This window comes from Callorhinchus milii, unplaced genomic scaffold, assembly GCF_018977255.1.
Source record: "Callorhinchus milii isolate IMCB2004 unplaced genomic scaffold, IMCB_Cmil_1.0 Scaffold4, whole genome shotgun sequence".
NCBI classification, from domain to species: Eukaryota; Metazoa; Chordata; class Chondrichthyes; order Chimaeriformes; family Callorhinchidae; genus Callorhinchus; species Callorhinchus milii.
Window position 1 is genome coordinate 58,076,014 of NW_024704745.1, and position 27,498 is coordinate 58,103,511.

The 27,498-nt window shown below is 40.1% G+C and overlaps 2 protein-coding genes across 7 annotated transcripts; one reads left to right on the top strand and one right to left on the bottom strand.

The window, feature by feature from the left end:
- Positions 1 to 890: 890 nt before the first annotated feature.
- Positions 891 to 10,434, bottom strand: ddias (DNA damage-induced apoptosis suppressor). Of its 5 annotated transcripts, none has more exons than XM_007902731.2 (6): positions 10,283 to 10,434; positions 9,148 to 9,244; positions 7,552 to 7,671; positions 6,485 to 6,646; positions 4,254 to 4,371; positions 891 to 3,759 (listed from the first exon to the last, which is right to left on the bottom strand). In XM_007902731.2, exons 3-6 carry the CDS (start codon positions 7,662 to 7,664, stop codon positions 1,090 to 1,092), a joined length of 3,063 nt encoding a protein of 1,020 aa, XP_007900922.2. In that variant the 5' UTR covers positions 7,665 to 7,671; positions 9,148 to 9,244; positions 10,283 to 10,434; the 3' UTR covers positions 891 to 1,089. The 5 variants fall into 5 exon arrangements, with proteins under 5 accessions (XP_007900922.2, XP_007900931.2, XP_042190152.1 ...); XM_007902740.2 differs by having other exon boundaries at positions 9,067 to 9,244; XM_042334218.1 differs by lacking the exon at positions 9,148 to 9,244.
- Positions 10,119 to 27,498, top strand: LOC103184608 (lysosomal Pro-X carboxypeptidase). Of its 2 annotated transcripts, none has more exons than XM_042334220.1 (10): positions 10,119 to 10,179; positions 10,521 to 10,716; positions 13,196 to 13,336; positions 14,791 to 14,892; positions 18,703 to 18,884; positions 20,305 to 20,462; positions 21,464 to 21,633; positions 22,533 to 22,697; positions 25,037 to 25,224; positions 26,465 to 27,498. In XM_042334220.1, exons 1-10 carry the CDS (start codon positions 10,154 to 10,156, stop codon positions 26,661 to 26,663), a joined length of 1,527 nt encoding a protein of 508 aa, XP_042190154.1. In that variant the 5' UTR covers positions 10,119 to 10,153; the 3' UTR covers positions 26,664 to 27,498. The 2 variants fall into 2 exon arrangements, with proteins under 2 accessions (XP_042190154.1, XP_042190155.1); XM_042334221.1 differs by lacking the exon at positions 10,119 to 10,179 and adding an exon at positions 10,249 to 10,268.

Consider the following 27,498-nt stretch of genomic DNA (forward strand, 5'->3'; position numbering starts at 1 on the left):
CCCCACTAAAATTACATTCTTGTGGAATGATACTTATTCTGCCACCTTGTGGGAAAGGCCTGAAGGTGTTTTTTTTTTAAAAAAAGAAAAAAATCTAAACCAATGTGGCTCTTCAGAAGCAGCTGTAACTTCCAGAATCTGTGTTAAAAAATGATTTGATGTCATAAAATATTGATGAACAACTAAAGGAATGGAATTTCTACCTGCTTAAATATATTCCTAAAATGAATGGGGAGGGGGAAGGAAAAGGCAAAAAACAAAACTGTTTAAACAGTATATGTAATAAACAGATGCTTTACAAAAGTTACAAAAACATTCATTGTCTGCTACATGCCTTGCTGAACAACTTGTAACTGAATTCTGATAAGATGAATTGAAATCATAGTTCAAATTGCAACCTTAGATGAGATACTAAAAGATTGTTGATGCCCAAGCATGACCAAAAAGGGAACATTTGCTACAAGTCGCTCTTTCAAATCGGGTATACTGTGGTATTTTGATACTGGATAACTAAAACAATTACGGAAGATAGTTCGGGTGTGACAAAATAATTTAGCGGGGATATTATATGACCGAAGAGATCAAATGCAGCACTCTTTGTCCATTACAAATCATTCCGTTAAAATGAAATGAAATAAAGCAAGTCATTTTACACTCCAACCTAACAGAAACCTGAAGCACTCTGAGACGCTACCCCGTGTGAAGGACGCTATGTAAATGCAAGTCATATAGTAGTAGTAGAAATCACTAACAATTGTTGGGGCAAAGGATCTTTAACATGATTTCTTGTCAGATGAATACAGTATAAAGTTTCCCCTTGGTCAGTTTCACCTCGACTCCACCCCCACACACACATATTTCAAGCTGTTTTAAAAAATAATGAACCAGGATTTCAATAATAAAGCTCCTTTATCATGAGTCTCTAAAAAATCTTCATATACATTATTAACCAGTATGACTTAAAACTGTTATGTACAGAATAAACAACTAATTTACCATATTTATAACAAAAGTCCAAAGTAGTTTAAAGTAATGCCTGAACAACCCCCCAAAAATTGTTTCTTTTATTTAGCACCTGATAAGAAATCTTTAAAGATATTCCTCTTCAAAAAGCTCTGCACTTGCTGTAAATAACTCTGGTGAGCAACAACTTGCCGGGTTATCTTTGATGCACAACGAAGGAGCAACAGCAAAACCAGTTGGAGCCCAGTCATTTAACTTCAAAGATTTCTTTAGTGTCCCAAATTCGTCAGTTTTGGTCTGAAAAAACTTTGGTGGTGTGACTGTGATTGCCGGGGTTGGTTTGATGTCCTTTCCTGTCAATCGCCTTTTCGTGTTTAGGTTCACCTTGTATTGCTTGCTAATGCCATTCTCTTTGTTGTTCTCTGTTATAGCCTTTGAGTCAGCAGTTTCCATAGTAGCAGTAGGAGAGTGTGAACTTGTAAACAATTTAATACCTCGAGATTTGTGAATATTGAGAACACATGAAGATAAATGAGGTGACATCACCTGGGGTTTCGTTGTTGACGGTGGAATCCATTCATCACAGTCACTTTCATAAGATTTGCTTCTTGGGCTGTCGCTTAAAAAATGGGAATTTGATGAAAGAAATGTGATTTGATTGCTTGAGGATTGCTGCTGCAACATCTTTAGAGTTTGAGGTGATTGCTGCCTTAGTACATTGTTTTTAAATAAGCCTATTGTTTTTTGTCCAAAAGAGACTGGGGTTGAACTTAGCTGAATGTGGGATGTTATCCTGAGATCTTTATTTTCCTTCCCCCGCAAGGAATTTAACCGCTGAAATCTTGAGACAGGAGTCGACTGAGAAAACGGAACAAAGTCCTGCGAGTCTGAAAAATCCTGTTCCAACACGTTTTGTGAATCATTCTCTGGAGAACTATTGTTGTCCTGGTTTCGCACAAAATTAGTAAGCCTTTCAGAACAAGATGGGGAAATCTTACATTGGTTTTGGGGCTTGCATTCACTCTTATTAAATGTTTGAAATTCGACTTCTGATTTTGCCAAAATGCACTGGTTTGTTTGCAAACATACTAACAATTGATCTTTATTGTGCACAAGGCAGGAGCTACTGTTATTGAAGAGATCCGCAGATACATTGTACTCTTGTTTGGTAGGACTGGTACAAAAGCTCTGCAATAAGGGTTTTTCTATGTTAAAAAATGATGACGGTTGATCAGATCCAGCTGTGGAATCCCTCTCCCATTTACCAAATTCCTGTTGTTTAATGCGCTTTTCATCTTGAAAGCCCAAATGAAATATTTTCTTTCTTTCTGGTAGCTGCTTGGCAGAAGTTGGTGGCGTTTGAAAAACAACATTTTTCAAATAACATCCTGTTGCAACATTACTGGATTCGTTATCTGTAGAGGTATGAACTTCAGGAAGCTGATTCAAAACACTACATGCCTGTTGAAGGTTTGTTGACTTTGATCTACGTGTCTGAACAGGTTGGGCGTTACTGCTGCCTGCACTTAAATTGCTGATGCAGGCAGAACCAACCTGCCAAACCATCGTCTCTGGACCAGCCTTGAGCACATCATAAGAAGCTGAGTCATCCTCTAGCAACAGGGATGATATGACTATGAGAGGAACCTCCTTTCCTACAATGTCAGCACGTTTGCAACTATAAACATGTGGTAACCTATCCACAGCAGCCTCTGTGGTTTTAGAATTGCCATCGGAGATTTTTTTTTTATCTTCACTTTTTCTGGATCCCAATAAAAGACATTTATCAAAATCGGTGTTTGTTTCTGCAGAACTTATATCTTGCCTTTGAGTGATGCTCTGAGCTGTATCGGTTTCCAGTCTTTTCAAACTGTTGAAATGTACTGAACCATCAGCAATGATCTCATTGGTGAGCTCTACAGCTGTCTCCTTACATTCTTGCTGCTTTTCTTCCACCTTTGCTATAAATTCACTTAAGCTTTCTGAAAATGGCAAGTCATCCCATGACACAGTATTGTCACAATCCAGACTCTTTTCTAATAGTTTGCTGCAAGATTTAATAGCAGTCTGAAATGCATTACTGTCTCTACCATCAGACAAATAGTCCCCAGACATATCCGAACGTCTTTGGGTATTAGTGAAGCTTGCATTGAAACTGTCCTGTAACTTATCAAAGCCAACATTGTAAATCTGGTTTGCACGTTCTTCATCAGAAAATCTTTGTACTTCTAAATTAAGGGAGTGACTTCTCATTACATCTGTTGTGGAGACACTGACACAATTATTTTGAGGGGGAGAAATAAAAGCCGACAAACAATGTTTATCACACTCAGAAGTCTGCGCTACTTCCACTGTATTCTCAGCAGACATGCTGTTCCTCTTTGCACTACAGATAATTTCTGCTGCTGAAAAATCTTCAACTCTAATGCAATCAACAGAGGAGGAAGTAAGTGCAAAAGGCTGCTGCCAGTAACCTGAAAACTGGCCATCGCTACATGACTGAGTGTAGAACTGACTGTTACTAGAGCTCGAGTTTGTCGAGCTGCTGATCTCAACACTAGGCTGGTTACCAGTACTTGAAGGAGTATCAGATAGCTGTGAGCTGGGGAGCAAATCTTTGAGATTAGACGACTGCAGGAGCTTCTTGTAATAACTAATCACTGTACATCCAAAGACTGCAGTGTTTGGAACTGCAATTTGATGGGCTATGAACTGTTTTTTGTATTTAAACTTGCAGGTTGTAGTTTGTAAGAGGCTTTGAGAAAACGATACCAATCCAACATGAGATTTAGATGCCTGTAAGTAACAAAACGTTTTTTTGAAAAATGGTGCACATCATATTACAAGTTTAAAATGTGCTTAAATAAACATGTAGTCTAAAAATATAAAGCAAATACACAAATGATCTGTCAAGGGAAATAATACGATAACAAAAACAAGTCAGACTAAGCAATAGGTTTAAGATAATGTAACACCTGAATCTGAATCCTGGGATTAAGCTAGTCATGTGAAAAGAAAATGTAAAGTTTGAACAGTCCTAAAAATAGCACCAAGTGTCAGACAATTTTACATTTCTTGGGCCAAGTGCAACCTTCGCTAATCTATTTATTATCTCTGTATAGCTGAAATGTGCATTTTTGTATGCACTTTGCAACAGAGTAAATGATCAGATAATAAAAAGGAAGATATTATATAATTGTGTTCTTTTCATAAACCAAAAATAAATATTGAAAATAAATATTACAAAAAAATCAAACTGCTTGATGTATGAAAAGGCAGACAGCGATTACCTTCACACCAAAAATAAAGCTTCTCCCAACAAAGCAATCTTCCACGGCCTGAACCAAAAGGCTTTGAATCCTTGATCTCTCTAACTCTTGTAATTCCTTCTTTAGGTCTTCAGAGTAACTATAGAATTGAAAAACAATAAATCATACATGGCGATTTCTAAATATGAATGCAATTTCAATCAACATTATAAATGTCAAAACAATGTGAGGCAGCAACAAACAGGATGCTGGGCTATATTGCCAAATCATTTCAGAACAAATCCCCAGAATTCAAGGTGAACATGAACCTAGTCAGGCTGCATCTGAAGTACTACTGACAGTTCTGGTCACCGTAATATAATGAAGCAGTGCTGAAAAGAGCAATGATGGCCCACTCGGTGTTAGAGGAAAAAGCTATAAGTAATGCTTAGACAAGTTAAGGATCTTCAGTTGTGAAAAGAGAAATTTGAAAGTAATAAATAACTAGAATGGGTTACCAAGAAAGGTAGTTGAGATCAGATCCCTGGACTTATTTAGGAAAAACATCTTGATGCTGTAATACGATTACGTGGGGTGGGGATGTTCTGGACCGACAGGATCACATGGGCTGAAGGGCCTTCTTCAACCCAATTTTTCTGGTGATCTCTCTTGTTATAATGGTCATTAAAATTCACAGGTGAGAAAATCACTGCAAGATATCCACCGATTTTAATAATTTACATTGTTTTCTTTTCTGAACAAATACCGATGACATTTTACACTGTTGATGTGCCATGATATCGGCACTTAAATATTAACAATTGAGATGTAGTCACAAGTCTGTTAGAAAACAATAAAGTTTATACTGAGAAATAAGACCAGTGCAATATTCTTAAGTATTTTGGAATATAACAACAGTATTATGTTGGAAGTATTTGTCTTTTCTCTTTTAACGGCAGCAACAAATTCCTTTCATGTGACCTAGTTCTCAACAGCCTAGTTTGGATTATAGGATTAATGGGATGTGCTAAATCTCTCTGTTTTTTTAGATTATCCACATGGTGCACACTACTCATTTGATGTAGAACAACAAGACCAGTTAGTCAAAAGAGCTATAACTGACATACCCACAACCCCAATGCCCTTAGCACAAACATCTAAATAGTCTAAATTATTTTAAAAAAGTGGTCATAATGTTTTCTAACCACCAGAGGTCGGTGTAATATACAATGGTTACAAGATATCATCAACACTAAATAATGGAAGAGAATTACTGCAACAGAATTGCGAATGCTGTGTGTCAGTTACTAATCATTATACTGGTTTGTGTGGCAATTAGATTTTACCTTGATTATCTAGCAAAAGGTGATGTTACAGTATCAATGCATTTACTGATGGTCCGATTGATTAACTGCAGGACTTATATTGAAAATAATGCACCCACCTCTGCCATTCCAGTCTAAACCATGGATAATATAATTAAGACTTTACAACAACATCTTGCAGTTCTATAGTGGCCTTCACATAAGGCTATCTTGACGTCTTTACAAAGATGGGATCTGATGCCAAGCATGGAAGAGGGGGAGGGGGAAAGTCACTATAGGCACAATTGAAGAGGTATGTTTTGAGGTGGGACAGAGAGCTGTGCGAGACAGGAAGGGTATAAAATCTAAAGCTCAGCTACTATTATTAATGCAGAAATTATACCACTCACTGAGGAGCTCATTGGTCCTGAATATTACTAAATTAGTTTTGCTATAATTTTAGGGGGTATACCACTCACTTAGAGAGGGCAAGGGTCTGCTGGAGCAGCATCCGATATTTTCAACATTGCGTTGCACTTTCATTAAAGCGACTAAAGGAATACTTCAGAATGAGGCCCTACAATGTCTCTGTTCCGAGTATTTGTCCACAAAACACGAGGTGTTTTACAATATACCCTGTAAGGCACTTTGGAACATCTTCCTGATGTGAAAGGAGCTATACTAAATGTAAGAATTACTATTATTCTCTGTAATATAATAACAAATTTGAATGGGAAATCAGGTTCAAATGTTTTCTCTCTTTAAAGAACTACTCCCCATTTAGCTGACTGCCTTCAGGATTAAATCTTCTGGTGTTTCTGAGGGTGGAAATTACAGAAATGTACTATTTCATTTGCTTGGCCTAGAACATGGATAAAGGGATATTATTTGCAGCCAGATACATGAGAAAATTATCATTACATGAAGTATGCCTTTAATTCTTGCATTTTTAATTCAGATTTCTTTTACCTCTGCAGAGATTCTGCTGCTGTACCAAAGTAAGGATCAAGGCAGCTCCCAAAGACGGTAATATCAAACAGGTCACTTTTCTCTGTGACTTTTAAGGAAAGTCTGTACTGATAATTAACATTCTGTACTTCAGATTTACAGCCACATTTTGGGCATTGTGCTCTACAGGGGGAAAAAAAACAAAAGGTAAATTTTGCTTAAATATCACTATAGCCAATCACCACAAGACATATACAATCACCAGGACAAAAAGTACAATACAAATATACATTTATATAAAGCTTTTCAATGTTGGGAGGACATCCCAAAGCACTTACAGTACTGACTAGGCACCCAAGCTGTTGGTGGAAGCCATGGGTAATGGAAAGGGGAAAGGTAACTGAATGATTGTCAAAGCAGTAGCCTTGACACTGATACAGTTTAGAATCCTAAATGTTAATGATCCCTCATTAATACAGATACCAATACTCAGGTCTAATGTAAAAATAAGGCATGTGGAATAGATGGAAAGGCAATAAAGTAGATAGAGGAATATATAAAGGAAAAATGGCAGAGTGGGAATTAAGGGATGCTTTTGCTCGTGACAGAGAGAAGTTAGTGGTATGCCTCAGTGATCTATATTACTAATAATAATCTTTAATCTGGTATAGCGCCTTTCAAGTCAGGAAGATGTCCCTGGGATATACTATACAGTGCAATGACTGTGTTTTGTGGAGATTTGTGGTAAAACTTGTTATCCTTTCAAATCCCTTCATGCTCTCACACCTCCGTTCTGTTCCGACATTGCTCACCACCCCCACTCCAACACCCAGGGATGCTCTTTCCCCCGTGGCTTGCAGGAGTATTGACAGGAGCCAGTGCTCAGTTGGTTTTCTGTATGACTCTTGTAAATAATGCACAGCAAGTATGAAACAGAATGTGTGGGTATGGAGGGAAAGTGAAAGTGCATATAAAATCTCAGGCTAGGGAAAAAAGACAAAGGCAAATATTTATTTAAAAATCTGGAAATCACATGTTCTGCAATCTTAGTTTTATCTCGGAGCATTTTGTCACCTTAACATTCTTACCTTCTGTTGTTCAAAATTAACCTGGAGCTGCAAGTCTCACAAGCTGGATACAGAAAACAAGTGTCATGAAGATATACTATTGAAGCAACAACAAGGGTCCTCTTGCCATTCATTTGTTCCCTAGGTACAGGAATGAAACACAAGAAAATCATCAAATATATAAAATGCTTTCACTGTATTTGCATTTGAATGGAACAGAATATTATGATCGTATCTAACAAAATAATGTGAGTTTGATTGGCTGATTCTTATGGCTTTACTGTTCCTCTGAAGATTGTACATGAATTTTTTAAAAAATCCTCGCATTTCAAATTGGAAGGACATTTCAAAATGCTTCACAGAATTCATGGTAAACCATAGTGACTATATATTTTGTAGATAGAAGCGGCAGCTAATTTGTGCACAGCAATGTTTCACAAACCACAGCACATGGAAGTGAATTGCCAGTTTTATTTGAAGGATTGTTGTCCAGGGAACTGTGGGAAACTCCCTTCTCTTTTATAGTGCCAATGGATCTTTAATTTCCACGCAAACAGTAGCTATCCCTCTGACATCTTGTGCTAATTAATGTATTTACACACAATATTCTTATTTGACTGTTCCTTCAGTCATCCTCCCACTTCCACCCCCTTGCCCTCCACCCCTTTGGATTCAGCCCTCAGCTCGGGGGCAAACCCTTGACTGTCCAGTGCCTTGGGACATCCTCCCAACCCTATTTCAATGCAATTTGTTGTTGTTGTTATTTGGTCAGTGTGTTTATTTACTATTAGTTTAACAGTTACAGACTGTGATAAACTTACTGTTCGTTTGATGTTATAGACTGTGATATATCAAATATAATGGACATTTACAGAACGTGATAAACAGTATTTCCTGTTAGTTTGACAGTTACAGACTGATATATTTGCTGTTAGTTTGACAGTTACAGACTGTGATATATTTGCTGTTAGTTTGACAGTTACAGTCTGTGATATATTTGCTGTTAGTTTGACAGTTACAGACTGTGATATATTTGCTGTTAGTTTGACAGTTACAGTCTGTGATATATTTGCTGTTAGTTTGACAGTTACAGACTGTGATATATTTGCTGTTAGTTTGACAGTTACAGACTGGGATATATTTGCTGTTAGTTTGACAGTTACAGACTGATATATTTGCTGTTAGTTTGACAGTTACAAACTGATATATTTGCTGTTAGTTTGACAGTTACAGACTGTGATATATTTGCTGTTAGTTTGACAGTTACAGACTGTGATATATTTGCTGTTAGTTTGACAGTTACAGACTGGATATATTTGCTGTTAGTTTGACAGTTACAGTATATATTTGCTGTTAGTTTGACAGTTACAGACTGATATATTTGCTGTTAGTTTGACAGTTACAGACTGATATATTTGCTGTTAGTTTGACAGTTACAGACTGATATATTTGCTGTTAGTTTGACAGTTACAGACTGGGATATATTCGCTGTTATTCTGATTGTTGGAGACAGTGATATATTGACTGATGTCCTACAGTTAGTGACGGGGCTGTTAGTTTGATTGATTGACGGGTTGTGATATTCACTGTCTGCTCCGCCGGTGCAGCTGATGGTACCGGAAGTGTCTCTGGTGAGCAGCAGCGCCTGGTCCGCCCTCCCGCTCGCGCCACGATCAACGTTCCGCGTCTTTCAGTTCCGGGACTGGTAATGACACTGAATCTCACTCCTTATTTGTGGGGAACAGTATTCCCATTAGCAGCAAACTTCCTTCTTCAAAGAATAACGGGGGTCCTTTCTTGGACTTGTCAAGGTCTGACACTGAACGAGCTCTGTGTATACATAGATTTGTGCTTGTTTTAGGGGAATATACCCTCAGGAAAGGTCCTGACTGCAGCGATTGATGTTGAGTTAACCAATGTCCTCGCTGCCATGTTCATGATCACTTGGGCAAAGTACTGGAGGGAAACATACGCCAAACATACACAAAAGTCAGTAGCTTCTGGAGGGAGCCCACCTCCTCACCAATTTTGTTTTATATGTAGCCCAAGCCACATATACCCCTCACTGCGTTTTAAGGTAGTTGACTATGTTTAAATGAATTTGCCGATGCACACTTTTAAAAAGTGCTGGAAAGGCTTAAGAGAGAAGTCTCGGTATTTGTGAGATTGACCGCCGGCCGCTTCTCAGTGATTTAACAACAAAAACTTGCATTTTGATAGCAACCATCACATAGAAATAATGTCTCTTGAGCTCTGTACAGTGCCGGAGACTCATCCTGAGCAGGCGAGAGGGAAAGACAAAGCACAAACATAATAATCCTTGCAGTTTGATATCGCAGCTAAGCGCGTCTTTGAGACATCTCAAAGCGCTTCACAAAATATACTGTAAGCCAACTTGACTGTATGTTTTGTGGGTGAGACTGTATATGTTTTAAGGTGGGGGGGGGAGGGGGGCAACAACAGCAACTTGCATTTATATAACACCCCTTACGCAGGGTAGCGTCCCAGAGCGCTTGAAGAAAGTGGGGTTGAGGAAGGGAGATACAAAGGTTAGAGGAAGGTCTGTAGAGTGGGGGGCGTGGGGGGGGGGGGGGCAGGAGGAAGACAACCCCAAGTTAGCAAAATGGAGGGGGTGAGCAGAAGAGTGAGGTAGGAGGACATTGCAGAAATGGGGAGGTGCTCGTGCGGGGGGAGGGGAGGGGAGGGGGGAGGGGAGGGGAGGGGGTGCAGGTTTAAAGGTTAGGCTACTCACATCAAAGCATCACTAACATCTGACCATTTTCTGAAGTCCCTACTCTGCCTTTCCTGCTCTCTCCTCCTCTTCCTCTCAATCCCTGCGCTTCCTCTCGACTCTTAACTCTCTGCTTTCCCGGACTCTCCCCCTCTCAGTCTCAGACTGTGTGTGTGTAACAGTCTCCTCCTCCTCCTCCTCCCGCTCTGTCCCCCTCTCAGTCTCAGACTGTGTGTGTGTGTGTGTGTGTGTGTCTCAGGCCCGGGATGATGGCGGCCGCTGTCAGGCCACACATGGCTGCTGTGTGTGTTGTGCTGATGGCCGCGGCGCTGAGCGAGGTGTCGGGGAGGCCGAGGCCCGGAGGCTGGACCCGGACTCCTCATTACCGTCTCTTCATCAAAAAGATCCCCAAAGAGAGCGGCTTCCAGTTTAAAACCAAGTACTTCCAACAGAAGGTGAGGGTCCCTGGGGTGGGGGGGGGGGGGGGTGTCCCTGGGGTGGGGGGGGTGTCCCTGGGGTGGGGGGGGGGTGTCCCTGGGGTGGGGGGGGGTGTCCCTGGGGTGGGGGGGGGGTGTCCCTGGGGTGGGGGGGGTGTCCCTGGGGTGGGGGGGGTGTCCCTGGGGTGGGGGGGGGGGGGGGTGTCCCTGGGGTGGGGGGGGGGTCCCTGGGGTGGGGGGGGGGGTGTCCCTGGGGTGGGGGGGGGGTGTCCCTGGGGTGGGGGGGGGGGGTGTCCCTGGGGTGGGGGGGGGGGGTGTCCCTGGGGTGGGGGGTGGGGGGTGTCCCTGGGGTGGGGGGGGGTGTCCCTGGGGTGGGGGGGGTGTCCCTGGGGTGGGGGGGGGGGGTCCCTGGGGTGGGGGGGGGGGGGTGTCCCTGGGGTGGGGGGGGGGGGGGTGTCCCTGGGGTGGGGGGGGGGGGTGTCCCTGGGGTGGGGGGGGTGTCCCTGGGGTGGGGGGGGGGTGTCCCTGGGGTGGGGGGGGGGTGTCCCTGGGGTGGGGGGGGGGGTGTCCCTGGGGTGGGGGGGGGGGTGTCCCTGGGGTGGGGGGGGTGTCCCTGGGGTGGGGGGGGGTGTCCCTGGGGTGGGGTGGTCCCTGGGGTGGGGGGGGGGGGTTCCCTGGGGTGGTGGGGGAGGAGTGAGAGGGTCCCCGGGTTGAGGAAATAGGGGCGAGAGAGGCCCGGAGTGGTGGTGGGAGGGGGAGAGGGTCTCCAGGGTGTGGGGGGAGAGAGGAAAGAGGTCTGAGGTTAGGAAAGGGGGTGCGAGGGTCCTGGGGTGTGTTAGGGGGGAGTTTTTTTTAGGGTGTGAGGGTCCCTGGGGTGCGAGGGTCCACAGGGTGGGGGGTGATGAGGGTGTGACGGTCACTATGTGTGGGGTGGGGGGAAGCTAGAGTGTGAGGGTCCCTGAGTTGAAGCAAGGGGGGGGGGGAGGTGAGGGTGTGAGGGTCCCTGGGGTGAAGCAAGGGGGGGGGGTGAGGGTGTGAGGGTCCCTGGGGTGTATGTTGTGGGGGGGGGGGTTATGATGCGAGGGTCCCTGGGGTGAGGAAAGGGCATGTGAGGGTTCCTGGGGGGTGATGGTAAGAAGGTGTCAGGGACCCTGGGATGGGGCAGTTGACGGGCCCCTATGTGTCAGTGTTTTGTTAAGTGTTAGCTGGCAGCCACAGGGTGGGTGTGGGGCTGGGTAAGTGGTGACCGGTGCCCGGGGTCCGTCCTGGGCTGATATTTGGAGCTGCGGCCCTGAGCCTGGCTCCATTGGGTGGGGGGGTGGGGGAAAGTTTGCAGCAGTTGCTCACTCAACAGAACTCTTGTCAAGGTTCCTCTTTTCTACATTAAATATTTCTATTCAAAACAAATTCCAGTATAAGCGTGAATTAGTTTTAGCACTGAACTAGCTGTAACTGCTTAGAAAGCCTATGTCACCCAGACCGAGCCATTCTTTGAAATTTTAGCCTTTTCCCCCCCAAATAAACATCCTTCTGTTTCCCACATTATATTAATGGTTGGCAGATCACATGTTTGTCATGAGACAACAAGGGAACCTGAAACAGCAATTTGTAGATGACTTTTTCTTCCTCTTTACATGTCCCTCTGGGCCCTGATCTCTTCAGCATTATTGTGAGCTCAGTACAGAGCGGGATCAAATCTGTATCTTTGTATTGTGCATCATTGTGCATTGATGTCTTAAAGTCTTATCCCCCTCATTACTGAACATAAGTAGGTTTATTAATGCAGCTTAGTTGTAGAGCAGCGTTGTGAATGCCACATAGTGGCAGGATATAGGTTGAATGCTGTGGATTTTCTCCACATAAATTAAGCCAGATCCACGCACTCAGGTATAGGAATTCCATCTGAATTTCATTTTCCCTCTAATTTAGATTGAGGATTGAGGATAATCCCAGCTGAGATCAGCTGTTTCCCTCTAGATCAGAATTCTAACCTGCATTTTTTCTGGTATCTATTGGTTTATTCACAAGGTCATAAAATGGAGTTGGATGAAGAAGTCCCTTCAGACCATTTGATCTCATCCCTCCAAATACACACCCTACGATCCTCTATTATGGCACCAAGTGTTTTTTTCAAAAAAAATATTCCATGGTACTGATCTCAACCACCTTTTCTGGTAACCTATTCCAGTTGTTAATTATCCTCAGGGTAAAGAAATATTTCCTGGTGTCTGTCCTGAATTTGCTCTTTCCAATACTAAACGTATGCCCTCTTTGTTTTTCTGTCTCAACGCATCCAGAAATATTGTTCTCAAAATACTTTCTCAGTCCCATTTTGAATCGTATATACCTCTATAAGGTCCCCTCTGAGATGCCTCTTTTCAAGACTGAAGACTAAATTCTTACTGCTGAGATACAGTTAGCCATCTCATCTAACTAAAGTTTGTTACTAGAATTTTACTTCTTTGTAAATTCATTGTGAAAAAAATATTTTTCTCAGGTTGATCATTTTGGATTTTCTGAGGTTTCCACATTCAAGCAAAGATACTTGATAGCTGACCAAGACTGGGATCGTAATGGAGGCCCAATTCTGTTCTATACAGGAAATGAGGGAGACATCGTATGGTTCTGTAACAATACGGTAATTGTTTCAAACAATTGTTTGATTTACACAATAAAAATGGAGTTACAAGTGAGTGAGCATGTCAAATAAAAATGGTGTTCATTTTTAAAATCTTTCAAATCAAAGTTAACTATAGTGATTTTGTACATTATTTGCTGTTTTGCTATTTTACAGTAGGTTTGAGCACTATTATTTAACCTAGAGCTATTTTTCTGTGTGGTTTTTCATATAATTTTTTTATAATATCATTTATAATTCTTTGCAATTTTGCTACTTTTTTATGGATCATTGGTTGTTAATTACTTGAATACATTTCTGTTCAGGAAAGTTTGTTCCCACTTCCAAAATATTTTAAGATTAGATGCATATTTACAAAATATTGTGAAATGTTGTGAAAGTTGCTATTTTACTGTCAAGCTGTTCACAAATCTCTCTTAAAAATGCTTCATGTTTATGCAGTGAATGTTTAACCTTGTTTAGTAGAATGCTGAACATTTAGCCCCTGAGGCTGATTTTAGCTGGAAATTTGCAAGCCATGCACATTTGCATGCAGAGATAGTTTTAGGATTATAACAGTCTTTACATTTTTAAGGTATGTGAATATTGGGAGGATATGCTTCCTGTCATTAATTACTGAACCTCTTGATTTCACTCTGGTTTTCTTTCCTTCAATTGTTTCTTTCAATTTCCTTTTGTGGTCTTGCTTCCTTTATCTTCCTCAATTGAATTTTTGATTTCCCTTGCTGCATTAGTCATTTGTATTTGTTTTTTTCCCTTTCACTGTCTTCATTCTTATTTTCCCCGTTATTTTCCCAATCCTTTCTTTACCTATTTGCCAGGGATGAGAGAGAGGGGGTTTGTAACATTGGTGGAAAATGAGGAGCATGCAGCTGTTTTTTGAAGGATGAGCAACAAAAAGATAGGGGAGGGGTTTGAAATTGATAAAGGGAGGAAAAACTTCCCCAGTAAGAGTGTCAAATCTAGTCAAAGGAATTGTAATAGTATGATAGGCACACGCTGTGGTATTTATTAATTTCTGTATAATAGTAAGATATCACAGTTGCTTCTGAAAACTGATTGGGAAAACGCATAGGGAAATTCTATAACCAATCTTGCAAAGTAACTTTCAAAATTAGGTAACATTTCTTTAAAGACACATAAACTGGACTATCTGGGTAATTTTTACAACTGGATAGGGAACGTTGCCTGACTAAGTTTATTAAATGACCAGTGATTGCAGGCCATTATTTTCACCATCCTCCCAAATATGGGTGACTGTGATTCTTATCAAAATAGAAGCTAAATTCCATTCAAAAATATATAAGAACTCTAATCTTGTGAGTTTTTTTGGCTTCTTAAAAAGAAAGTTAGAATCTTATTAGTTCCTTTGTATATTTTATTTTTTTAAATTTACTTTTAAAGGTACTGTACCTACATGCCACCAAGATAAACTTACTAAGTTTTATTTACAGGGTTTTATGTGGGATATATCCAAGGAGATGAAAGCCATGTTGGTGTTTGCTGAACATAGATACTACGGGAAGTCTATGCCTTTTGGACAGAAGGCCTTCAGTGTAAGTGGCAAAACGTATTTCACAAATTCATTTATTTTACAGAATTTGTCTCTTAGTAAAATGCTGTTGTGCTACTCTGGTTCCACTATAAATGGAACCGGAGAAAATACAAGTAATTGCCTTCTTTGCTTTCTTTAATATCTTTTCTCTTGACTTTATGAATCCCAATATTGATCAGTATTATCAGTATTATTATATATTATCAGTATAATCCCAATATTATATTATATTAAAATCCCAATATTGATCAGTATTATCAGTATTATCTTCATTGTTAATTTTATACTTAGCAATGGTACAACTGCACCAATCTTAATAATAAGAATATAGTGCCTTATCACGTATTCAAGACGTCTCAAAGCGCTTTACTTTATTGATCTGCTATTTATCGAACAGTGTTTTTCCAAAAGTTAACCTCTCCTTTCCACCACCAGTACCACAGCTAGATCCACATATTTATTTAAATTTAAATAAATTAATAAATATTAAATAAATATTCATTTGTTTGTTTATTTATTTTGAAAGCTTTCCCTGTGACTGACTAAAAAAATCTCAACAACATTAAATGGGGAAGGGAGCAAGGAGATGGGATGAAAAATACAAATTATGATTTGTATCGCATCAAGGGATTTTCTGGTCTTGGAGATGGCCCAGTTGATATGATTGTCAACATAGTTGTGGAGAACACCCCCTGACTCTGTTCAAATAGTTTTTCCGAAAGTTAGTCACTTCAGCTATTGAGCCAACTGGTGGTGCATTTCAACCTGATGCTGCACTTATCCTGTGCTGGTTTGGTAACTCAATGCTAGGATCTGTGTGGTGGCAGGAGCAAAGTCATCTATATATAATTTGCTCAATGGCTTTTGAGCAAAAGTATTTGAACAAAGTTGGAGAGGGGAGAGCTGTTCTTTCCTGAGTTATTTTCTGAAACTTCTCCAGGGACATAATGTCCACAATGTTATCAAACAGCATGTTTCAAGCTAAAAAGGGCGAGATTGCAAAGTCTGTTGGAATTGATGATCTAGTGTTTGAAATGTGATTTGCATGGAAGGCCACAGGGGTGTATGATTTTAAGCATAGCTCTAGGATATAGTGACTGATGAAGGGTTAAAGGGGATTTCAATACAGATTATTTTGAAGAATTCAAGTCCAAAATTAGCCAAAAGAAGAAACTGCAAGTAACTGATGGTATATTTATAGAGACAAACCTTGGCCAATAATTCAATTTATTGACACCATAGGATTTCTCAATCATTGGGTCAAAGAAATCAACTGGAAAAGATGGATGGAAACCATGGCAATTTGGAAGCATGTGGAAGCAGGCAAACTCATTGCCAAGTTCCCACAACCACAAAAACATTTCCTCATTGCTTCTCTGCTTTTGCTCCCATGGTAGTAACTTTAAAATAACACTGAAGTGAATGAGAGACAAAATAGTTGAAGGTGGGTGGGGGTAACGGGGGAAGAGAGGAGGGGAGGAGAAGGAATTTGTGCCGATACAAAGTTACGGAGTATGAGTTTTTCTTATTTTAGTTTTGATTTGAAACTTTGAATTGAAGAAGTAAAATGGCAGTTTTTAGATGGGATGAGCAATGTTGTTTAGAAATGGTTAAGATATGGGCAACCACGTGTCTCTTTGAGTAGGTGGCAAACACTAAACCTCTGTTACAGTTGGGGGCCTCCATATGTACCAGGTTCACAAACAACAACTTAAATTTCAAGTGGGGTGGCTGGGGGGAATTGACTGACGAAAACTTGCAAAATATACAACCTGATGGAAATGGAAAGTGACGTCTGTGACTTATTATTTTCTTTTCTTCCCAAATGTGATCAGTATGACAAATGCTTCTTCTCATGCCCTGCATTGTAAATGGTTGACATTTTAAGGTAATAAAGTACTTGATTACTTGCTGCCTCAAAGAAAGAGCCTGTGGTTGAAAGCCACATTCAGAGAATTACAGTAAAACCAGTTCAGTGGAAACTGTCCAATAGATTCCAACAAGCAAAATGGATGTGATATAGTGTTGCAGTCATTAAACTGTTAGAAGTAGCATTTAACCCCCTTCATTGCTGGTCCCCATGATATTTTGAGTTGGTCGCAAACTTGGGAATACCTCAGCTGGTTTCATTATTTTAAACAAGGTATGAGGATTTTTAAATGTTGACCTTTATAAAATATTAGAGGTGCAAACAATGTTCTAATGCAAGGATTATTTATTCCATTTATTACTGTCCTGCTTACGCCACTATTATGCTGGATTTATACCACCCCTTTGGTTTGACACTGTTCAATGCTAAAAGCATCACACAAAGGAACAGTATAGAAACAGTGGTCCCACACTGATATTCCTGTGCTGCTGATCCCACATTGTGTACAGTGAGTACGCACATGCACTACTCTCTTATCTGTACTCCCACAACACCATGTTGGCTTTGTCTTGGTGTACTTTTAAGTGAAAGTTTAGTTTTGTTCTGACAAAAGCAGTTAATGGTGTAAGATGCCATTTGAATGGACAGCAAGAGTGAGATTCTGGTGATGGGATCTTCCTATCTTCTGAATGTTTCTTTCTTCAACTGGACTCACTTCTCATTCTAGAAATGTAATAGGCACCAAGTGAAAATAAATTAATGTCTAATTACTGACTCAGAGGGTGAGGAGATTTCAGTTATAAAAAGTTGTTTGACTCCTGTGGAAACAGTAGAGATGAAGCAGCAGAGATTTGCTTCAATATTTGTGACAATAATACGGTTTGTAGACCTTGGAACCACTTAACCTTACAGCAAGTTCAGAAAATTTGGTTATTTGACCGGATAACTGATTCCATATCAAACCAAAGCTAATCTCTTTCAATCTCGTAATCCAGCTGTTGTTCAACAGAAATTGCTAACACAATAGAATAAGATTTTTTTATTGTGAATGTTTATCCTCTTCTGAAGGTTTTTGTTCTTCATCTTCTGCTTTGTAGGTTCTTCAGAGTACCATGTCTCTGATGGGTACCCTGCTCCCTTGCCACCTCTGGTGGTGTTTTTAACCTGGACCAGTTTTAGTGGATCTCTTTATATTTTTCCATTTCCCCCTCTTGTTTCCACCCAAAAAGAAGCTCTTCTGACAAAATTGTTTGTGGGACACCTCTGTGCGCAATTGGCTACTGGGTTTCGCCCACAAATATATTGTCAATTCACTTTGCAGTATATTCTGTGAAGTACTTTGAGACATCTCAAAGATGTGATAAGACGCTATATCGAATGCATGGATTTTTATTATTATGAATGCAAGGATTATTATTATGGTTCTGATTTGAAGCTTCAATAGGGAAATCAAAAAGAATGTGATGTAAAACAGAAAAGTAGTTCATCAAGGAAGCATTTCCAAAAGGTTGCAGAACAGAATTTCCATTCACTGGATTACAAGAGTTTATGGCCTATATTCTGCTACCACTTAGCTGATCTAATTATAAAATAACCGGTGCTGAGCTTCACCATGTACTTCTCTCCTAAAACTTGGTTCAACTTTAATTGTGCTTCGTGGAGTGACATCTTTTCTCTTTTAGGGGTAGGGTTCAGGATAAATTAATGTGCATATCTATTTTTAACTTAATGTATGAAATGATATTTCAAATATAGTTTGTAAGTTGTTGCATTTCTTGATTTCTTCAGTATTCATTGATCATCTTATTATAAAGAACTGTAGATATCTCAAGTTAAATTTTCTGAATTGTTATTAATTTACAAAAAATAACTTGGCAATGGGTTTTAGTAAATTGTTACTGTAGTAAATTGTTAGTAAAGTTGAAAATTTTCTTTTTTTAGGATCCCAAATATTTGGACTACCTAACATCAGAGCAGGCTTTGGCTGATTTTGCAGTGCTTATTAGAAATCTGAAGCGGACTATCCCAGGAGCTCAGAATAGTCCAGTAATTGCTATGGGAGGCTCCTATGGGGGAATGCTGGCAGCTTGGCTGAGGATGAAATATCCACATGTAGTAATAGGGTGAGTTCCAGTTGTGTGGACAAGGAGATCCTTACATCTCCTTCATGAAATCTTTTGTGTCTTGTGATTGTCAGACATCATTCTTCAACATGAGTCAAAGCTAATGGAACTGGAAGCTGCATAAGGCAATTGAGTTTTTAAAGTGTGAATTCTTCTTCTGTATTGTACCCAGTTGAGCTACAAACCTATTGGGATTCAAGTTTTTTTTTATTTTTTAGGTTAATAACCTGCAGTATGTAAATAAATATCTTAACTGCCAATAAATATCTTAACTTCTTAACGGTATACTTAATAAACTCTCTTTGAATACCATATTGAATATCTTCTAAACATTCGGGACTAAAACACAGCAATTTCTAATGAGATTCTTAATAAGGACTCAGTCATAAACAGGATTCCAGTAATTGAAAGTACATCATACCAACCTATGGGGAGTACTCTTTCAGAAGGAGAGATGGAGCTCACATAGGCTGACATGATTAATCCGGGATACCAGATGGAGACTCAATTTGTGATTTGAAATTGTTACATTTTATTTTATTTATGGTATTTAGGATCTATAAAATCCCAACCTGTGATATAATCCTGGTACACTGCACTGCAATAGTTGCTTTCACCTTGCATGCTGTGGCCGGTTGACTTGAGCCTGTGTAAAGCAGGATTCGACATCGGTGACAACCTAATAACCCGGAGTTTGGCCATTTCAGAGCAAAAGTTGGTTGACATGTGGGAAGAGAGACCAGCTGCATGTACAGTAAATGGGGCCCATGGCCCAACCATGTTATAACAACTTACATTTGGATTTGTCCTGTAAAGAAGTGTGTTATAATGGAGCTGGACTACATTAAGGACTCCTGTTAGAAATGGCTAATCCCAAGATCATATTAAAGAATGAGAATTGGGTGTGCTAATTAATCAGATAATGAAAATGTCATCACAGCATTTGGTGCCTTTTTAAGGCAAATAATGAATTGTAATGAGAATTGGTCCTTTGGATGAGACGTTAACCAAGATCCTGTATGTCTGTTCAAGTGAACGTTAAAGATCCCATGACAAAATTCAAAACGAAAATGGAGTTTCTCCTGGTGTCTTGGCCAACAATCCGCAGATAACATTTGTCAGTTCACGTCCTAGCTGTACCTGAGACCTTCCTGTGCACAGAATGGTTGCTGCATTTCCCCCACAAATGCACAGTCATTCCACTTCACAGTATAATCAAGCATAAATAATAACAATAACCCTTGCATTTGATGTAATGGCTTTCACATCAAGAGGACGTCTCAAAGCGCTTCACAGGTAAAGTATAGTGACTGTATTTTGTAGGAGAACATTTAACATGCTGTATCAATGCTGGGATTATTACAAGTAATGGGAAAAGAATAAATGGTGCTAATTAAATGGTGTGTATTGTTTGTCATAGGGCTATTGCTGCTTCAGCTCCAATATGGCAGTTTGAAAATATGTGCCCATGTGGAAGCTACAACACAATTGTCACCAAGGATTTTTTAAAAAGTGGAAAAGGCTGTGCTGAAAGCATCAGGAATTCATGGGGTGCTATTAATAAAGTGTCATCCACAGGTACTGAAATCTTTTCTAGGGTATAACCATTACAATTATTACTAATAATTAGTTAGAAGGTTAACTATAAGTCAGTATCTTAAAGGCGAAGGAAAATATTCCTTTTCTCCCCTTATTATGTGTGGTGTCTGATTTGAATGACTCTACTGCTCCTGATCTCTTTATTGTGAGTGAGAAGTTGTGTGCAGCATGGTTTTGCAGTGAATGGTCCAGAAGTGAAGACTGTGCCTTTGGTACTGTAATAACTCTGCAACTCATCTATTATTCGTGATTTATGACATTGATGTTTGAATATACTGACTGAGTAAATGCATGTTTACATGTGGAGTCTTCGAGCTTAGTGATTAGAGCACTCGCCTCGTAAGCAAGAGGACCTAGGTTCGATTCCCGGCAAGTTTCCCCTGAAACATGGGGCAAGTTTCCTTACTCCACACACATCTGTTTACTTAGCAGTAAATAGGAACCAGGTTGTTAGTCAATTGGCGGATCTCAAAGATATAAGGTGCTATATCAAAAACAAGGATTATTATTATTATAAAATAAACCCTAAATATATTTATTTCCTGACAGAGAATCTCATCTTCCTAATAACTTGCCAATTAAGATCCCAGTGCAGTTTAAGAGCTACATTAAACACTTAATATTTTCTGTGATTTGGCCTATTTTATTTACAAATACTATATGTGTGTGTATCAATAAATATATAATGTATCAGTAAATATATACACACAACAAAAAGAACTACAGATTCCTTCCAACACGAGGATGTTAAGACTTACACAATGAAACCTGTCAGAAGTACTTGTCTCAAACATATACATGGGAATGATGTCTTTTACGCATGCATACAAATGGGACTGATGTGTCTAAACTATTGTCTGGTTGCCCCAAAGAAAGCTTAAGGAGACCAGTTAAAGTTTCTGTTCTCTAGTATTGATATCACTCTTGAATTCAGTTTTCACGTTCTCATATGTGTGTTTTGTTTTTATTGCTATTTCTAGCTGAAGGCCTAAAGTTTCTTTCCAGTATTTTCCACCTCTGTTCGCCGCTACAAATGGACGATGTGGAATCATTCAAAGGTTGGCTCTCTGAGACTTGGGTTAATCTGGCTATGGTGGACTATCCCTATGCAGCCAGCTTTTTGGAGCCACTTCCAGCCTGGCCTATCAAGGTACATTTTCCTTTTTCGATTTCTGTGTTTTTTTAAAAAAAATGAAACCTGAGAATGTACGGGTGCTTAGCAGATGTATTGATCCTAAATGTTACCCCCTGTGGGTGAGATGTGCCTAATGTTCTTCTTGGCTCCACACTTCACAAACGTCCACTCGTTCAGTGACCTGCGTCCTGTTCTGCCAAGACAGCAGAACAAGAGAGTACAGGTTCAGGGTGGCAAAGGGCAATTTCAGGACAGACACCAGGAAGTATTTCTTTACCCAGAAGGTAATTAACAATTGGGTATACTAGGAAGGGTGATTATGGCTGCTGGGCATATTTTAAAAAGCAGCTTGTTGCACTATTGGTAGATGGTAGGGAGGATATTCTGGAAGGATGAGATAAAATGGGCAGAAGGTATGTTCAATTTGGTCACTCAATCTATGACTGTTTGTGGGACACTGCTGTGCACAATTGGCTGCCGCAAAATATAGTTAATTCACTTTACAGTATATTCTGTGAAGCGCTTTGAGACGTCTCGAAGACTTGATAAGGCCCTGTATCAAATGCAAGGATTATTAATATTATTCCATTCCACCATTGGAGACCAAGCACTGAGTCACATCCCTATCTTCTCGAGCTTTCTTCCCAAACCACTTTCTCTTGTTACCTCTCTCCCTGCTTTCAAAATGTTGAGCTGTGCTTTGTGTGCAGAATAGAGACTGCTTAAAATATTGTGGGTTGAAAACACAATTGATGGATATACCATAGTTGATGTACTAATTGGTAAAAAGAGGTAGAGAGGTTTAGAATCATAGAATTATCTTGTTTTGTCTTATGCTTGTTTTCCATTCCTGAAAACTTGTCTTGATTTGGCCCATACTAAATGATTGTCTCTTTAAATTGATTATTTTTCAGGTTGTTTGTACCCATCTCAAGGACCCATCATTATCAGAAGAGCTGCTGCTGAAAAAGCTGTTTGAGGCTGTGAGCGTGTACTATAACTACACAGGCAATATGAAGTGCCTGAATATATCCCAGACTGCGACCTCCAGTCTTGATGATCAAGCCTGGTATTACCAGGTAAGCTTCACTAAATAAAGTAGTGCTTTTGTATGATAATCATGTGTAACATGATAAATGGTGTTCTATTGTTAACTTGCATTTGTTAACTTGTTAACAAGGATTTTTTTTTCTGTTAGCAGAAAAATGAGATTGTGTCTATTCTTAGTTTCAGGTAGAAAAAGTACTAGTTGTGCTGGCTTAGTTTTTATTGAATGATCCCACTAAAGTAACATTTTTCTGTTCTCCAGACAATTAAAGAAGCTTGAGCTATCTGACAGGGTTAGAGTTGTGAGTGCTAGCAACTCGCAAAATTGTCAACTGATTCTGAACTATTATTGAGGTTTAATTCTCAATACAAAAATAGAGGAAGTTAAACTAAGTAAAGGAGTTGCTTGTGGATTTCAATGGACCCATTGTTTTCGATGAGTTCCAGCTAGATAATCCCTGGTTAAAGGAATATACACACTAGAAAAAACAATTTGGATCATATGGCCATTCTCAAAGCAAATTTTTTTTTAAAATTGTCCGCAGAAGAGTGGCATCAGAGTAGATTAGGCAGCTCATGTAAAACTGGCTGGACTGAATAGCCTGTGTCAATGATGTAACATTCCGTGATTCTACTCAATCTCTCGTACCTCTCAATCTGTGCTATTTGCCAAATAGCTATTTAATTTTGGACTTTGTGGATGCAATTGGCATCCACTATCTCCCTAGGTCATCTTTTACCACATATTCAGCACTTGCTGAGTAAAGTAATTCAATCCAAACTGTATGTGCACCTTTTCTCTTCTGAGCTTGAGGCTATAAAGTTTTGGGTAACTTTCTGTCTTCTTTCCCTCTCCTATGTTTTCTGTCAGTATGTGATATTGAGACAGGCCCAACATTCTCACTGTGGCACTTAATATTTAACTCTGAATGATTCTAGAGATTGTGAGCCTGGCAAAGGTGAATGTTTAATACATCATTCTTAGTAGAAATCAAATATCTATAAATATATTGTAACATATTTCAAATTCTAAGTTTCTCTCAAAGATGGACTTAGATACAAGCCAGTGTAGTTTTGAACACGTTTTACATCTACAGTGTATTCATGGATTACCGTGTGTGCGTGAAGCGACCTAACTTTATATCAGGTACAGGGATAAGAAAGCTGAAGAGAGTCTGACAGAAATGACTCATCTCAAAGCACACTGGACATCAACATGTTATTTCAACATGTTATTGGTACTCTTCTGATCATAAATCAAGAGTCATAACCTGGATTTGTAAATACTCAATAGGAAATGCGGCACACCAAATTATAGAACTCCTCTCTAACATCAGGAATCTTTTTTTTGGTCAGCCGGGTGTCTGACACATGCGGAGACCCATCACCATGCTTAAGAGTATCCAAGCCAAGCTGAGAATTCCATGCATCCCACCTGCACATGGAAATTCCAGAGATGGATTGTTGGAATGGAATTTGCAGTCTCTTCCTGGAGGGACGCATCATGTTTACCTAATTCAGGAAAGGTTGACAGGAGGCATGGCTTGGAGACCCAAAGCGTTGAAGTACTGCGGGAGTCTAACCAGCTAAAACCACATAGCTTGCCATCGATAGCACTGGGACCACCTTCCTCCACTTCCCCCACGTTGCCCGCCTCCAACCATACCTTACCCCAAATGCAGCCGAAACCCTCGTGCATGCATTTGTCGCTTCCCATTTGTCACCTCTCGCACTCCTCGCCAGCCTCCCCAGCTCCACTATTTCNAAAAATCCAGCTCATTCAGAACTCTGCCGCCCACATACTGACCTGGACCAAACTCCATACCCACATCTCACCAGTTCTGACCAGGCTCCACTGGCTCCCCATCACCGAATGGATCAACTTCAAGATCTTCACACTCGTCTTCAAATCCCTTCACTCTCTGGCATCTCCCTACCTCTCCGATCTCCTCACTCCCCAATCCACCACCCGGTGCCTCCACTCGACTGGCATCAGCCTCATGCTCGTCCCTTGGACCCTCCGCTCTATATTGGAGATCGTGCATTCAGCCACTATGCCCAAAAACTCTGGAACACTGTCCCTCAATCCCTCTGCCTTGCCCCCTCTCTCCACTTTTTCAATTCCCGCCTGAAAACGTTCCTTTTCGACCGTGCTTATGGTCACCCCCGCCCCCCCCCCCCCCCCCCGGCTCGGAGTAAGGCTCCTCCACTGTCAAGGACTCTGAAAGACGAACCCTATGTGGATGGCGCTATATAAGTGCAAGCTGTTGTATGTTTTGAATTATTAACATACCTGAATATTTGAACAGAGTTGTCCAAGGAAAAGATGGATTTCAGATTTAAGCTTTGTTTTATCTCCTCTCGTTATCAGTCCTGTACCGAAATGGTAATGCCCATATGCGCAGATGGTATCAATGACATGTTTGAACCGGCCAAGTGGGACTTCCCTGCCTTTTCTGAGGATTGTTACAAGACCTGGGGCATTCGACCTAGGCCAGATTGGATCGCAACAAACTACGGTGGAAAAAATATTAGTTCACACACCAACATTGTCTTCAGGTGAGTTTTCGCAAAGCAAATTGATTTTCAACCATTGTCGAAAAATGGGTTCAATTTAAACAGCAAAGTGCTCTGACGAGCAGACAGTAGTTATCACAATGATTAGATTTGAGTTTGAATAGTCTCATAGTTAAACAATTTCAGTGTTAAAGGATGCAAGGGAAATGTAGCGTGACTGGATCAGAGCTATTAAGCTTTCATTATCTGAACACCGTACATTTAATATAGTAGACTGTAGTCAAGGTTTGGGCTGCTTGCCTTACGCTAATGTTTGGAGTTGAAATCCTGATACTTCTGCTGGTATGATGATATAGTATTGATCTATTTATATTTCTTAAGGATGTTGGACGGAAGCTGGTATCCTCAGCATTCAGTATCCCTGAGTGAAAAATGGAGTCATTCGTTTCATAGCTGTTTGTGGGACATTGTTGTTGAAATTGTGCTGCCGTGTTTGCCTACAAATACACAGTCACTCTGTTTCACAGTAAATTCTGTGAAGCGCTTAGAGACATCTTTCTGACATGATAAGGCACTATACCGAATGCAAGCATTACTATTAATAATGATATTAAAATCCCTTTTAGATCTATCATTTTTTGATCAACTCGGTCTGACACATTCAGAACTCTATCGCCATGCTTAAGAGTATCGAAACCAGAGTTCCATGCAGCCCACCTATACATAAAAATTCCAGGGATGTTTATTGGAATGGGATGTGCAGTCTCTCCCTGGAGAGACACATCCTGCTTACCTAATCCCAGAAAGTAATAGGCACAGGTTGGCAAGAGCCAAGGCTTGGGGACTCCAAATTATGCGTTGGGGTTCTGCTGGAGTCCTACCAGCTAAAACCGCATAGCTTTCCATGCAGAGCACTGTGTGGCAAGCTTTCCCACTGATTACCTAGCTAGGACACCCCTATCCATCAAGGTTTTGGCTTGCAGGATTATCGAGAACTGGGTGAGAAGAGATAATATCTACCTCCAGTATCTTATATTTCACTACTTACCTAGCAGTAAGTAGGAACCCGATTGCTGGATTGCATTTCTGGGGTAATAATCCATTCCAAAAAAAGATTTTTTTTAAAAAAATTGGTCACTCAACCCACACCAACAGCTCGCATTTATATAGCACCCTTCACGTTGGGTTGTGTCAGACAGTATTACCCGAGGAGAAGTTTAGTCGTGTACTGTTTGCATGATGAGTTTCTGTTCTTAACTAAAGATGGTCTTGTGTGTTACAGCAATGGTGACCTGGATCCCTGGTCTGCAGGAGGTGTAAGGAAATCAATCTCTGACACCTTGGTTGCCATAACTATTACTGATGGGGCTCATCATTTAGATCTTCGCTCCAAAAATCCTAAAGATCCCCCTTCTGTCCAGAAGGCAAGAACTCAAGAAATTCAGTATATGAAAAAATGGATAGAAAAGACAAAGAAATGAACTGTTGCAAATACCATCTAAACAGTTACATACAATTCTGTCACTCTCCGATCTATAAATTTGAGCTGGATTTTGCTTTTCCTGTTTGATTTATTGCACATTTCTGCATATTCACTTTTTGATTTGGACTCATTTACAAGAGACGTCCTCATGTTACTCAAAAGAGAAATTTTACACTTTGTTAAAAAAAATTGTGTTTGATTTTGTCTTAATGTTAACCAAATCTTGTTGCTACGCTTGTGAATTTACCGACAAACTGCATTTTTGTTCCTCAAAGAAACTAACATGTTCACTAACACAAAGTTAATTCACGTGTGTCCTGTTATAGACTAATATTTGTATAGTTGTTCCTTATGGAACTTTCTAGAAATGCTTTGGTTTTAATTACAGCAGCATCAATACCTGAGTTTGGGTATCAACCAGAGCACGATTCAAAATAAGCTCAAATGCAGGTGGATATTTCCTTATACCATTTCTGAGTTAAAGTATATCAATAATGGTGGTTTGCTGGCCAACACCTCCATGGTTCATTGTTGCAAAGTGTGAAATATTCAATTCCTTTAATTCTTGTGATTGACTTTCACACATGCTAAATCTGAATTGACCTTAAATTGAAATTAAATGTGATATGAGCTCCGATATTCTAGAGTTCCTTTAACCGGACTTGTAACTGAAATTATATTTTGCCTTTTGTTAACGGCCTTACTGTTCCAATACACACAGAAATGGATGTTTACATTTTACAAAAATGTCTTCAAGATTGAATCTTAAAGGCTGAAAAGCCCTGCAATGCATATCATGATTTTTAAGAAAATAAATCATCTATGAAGCCAAA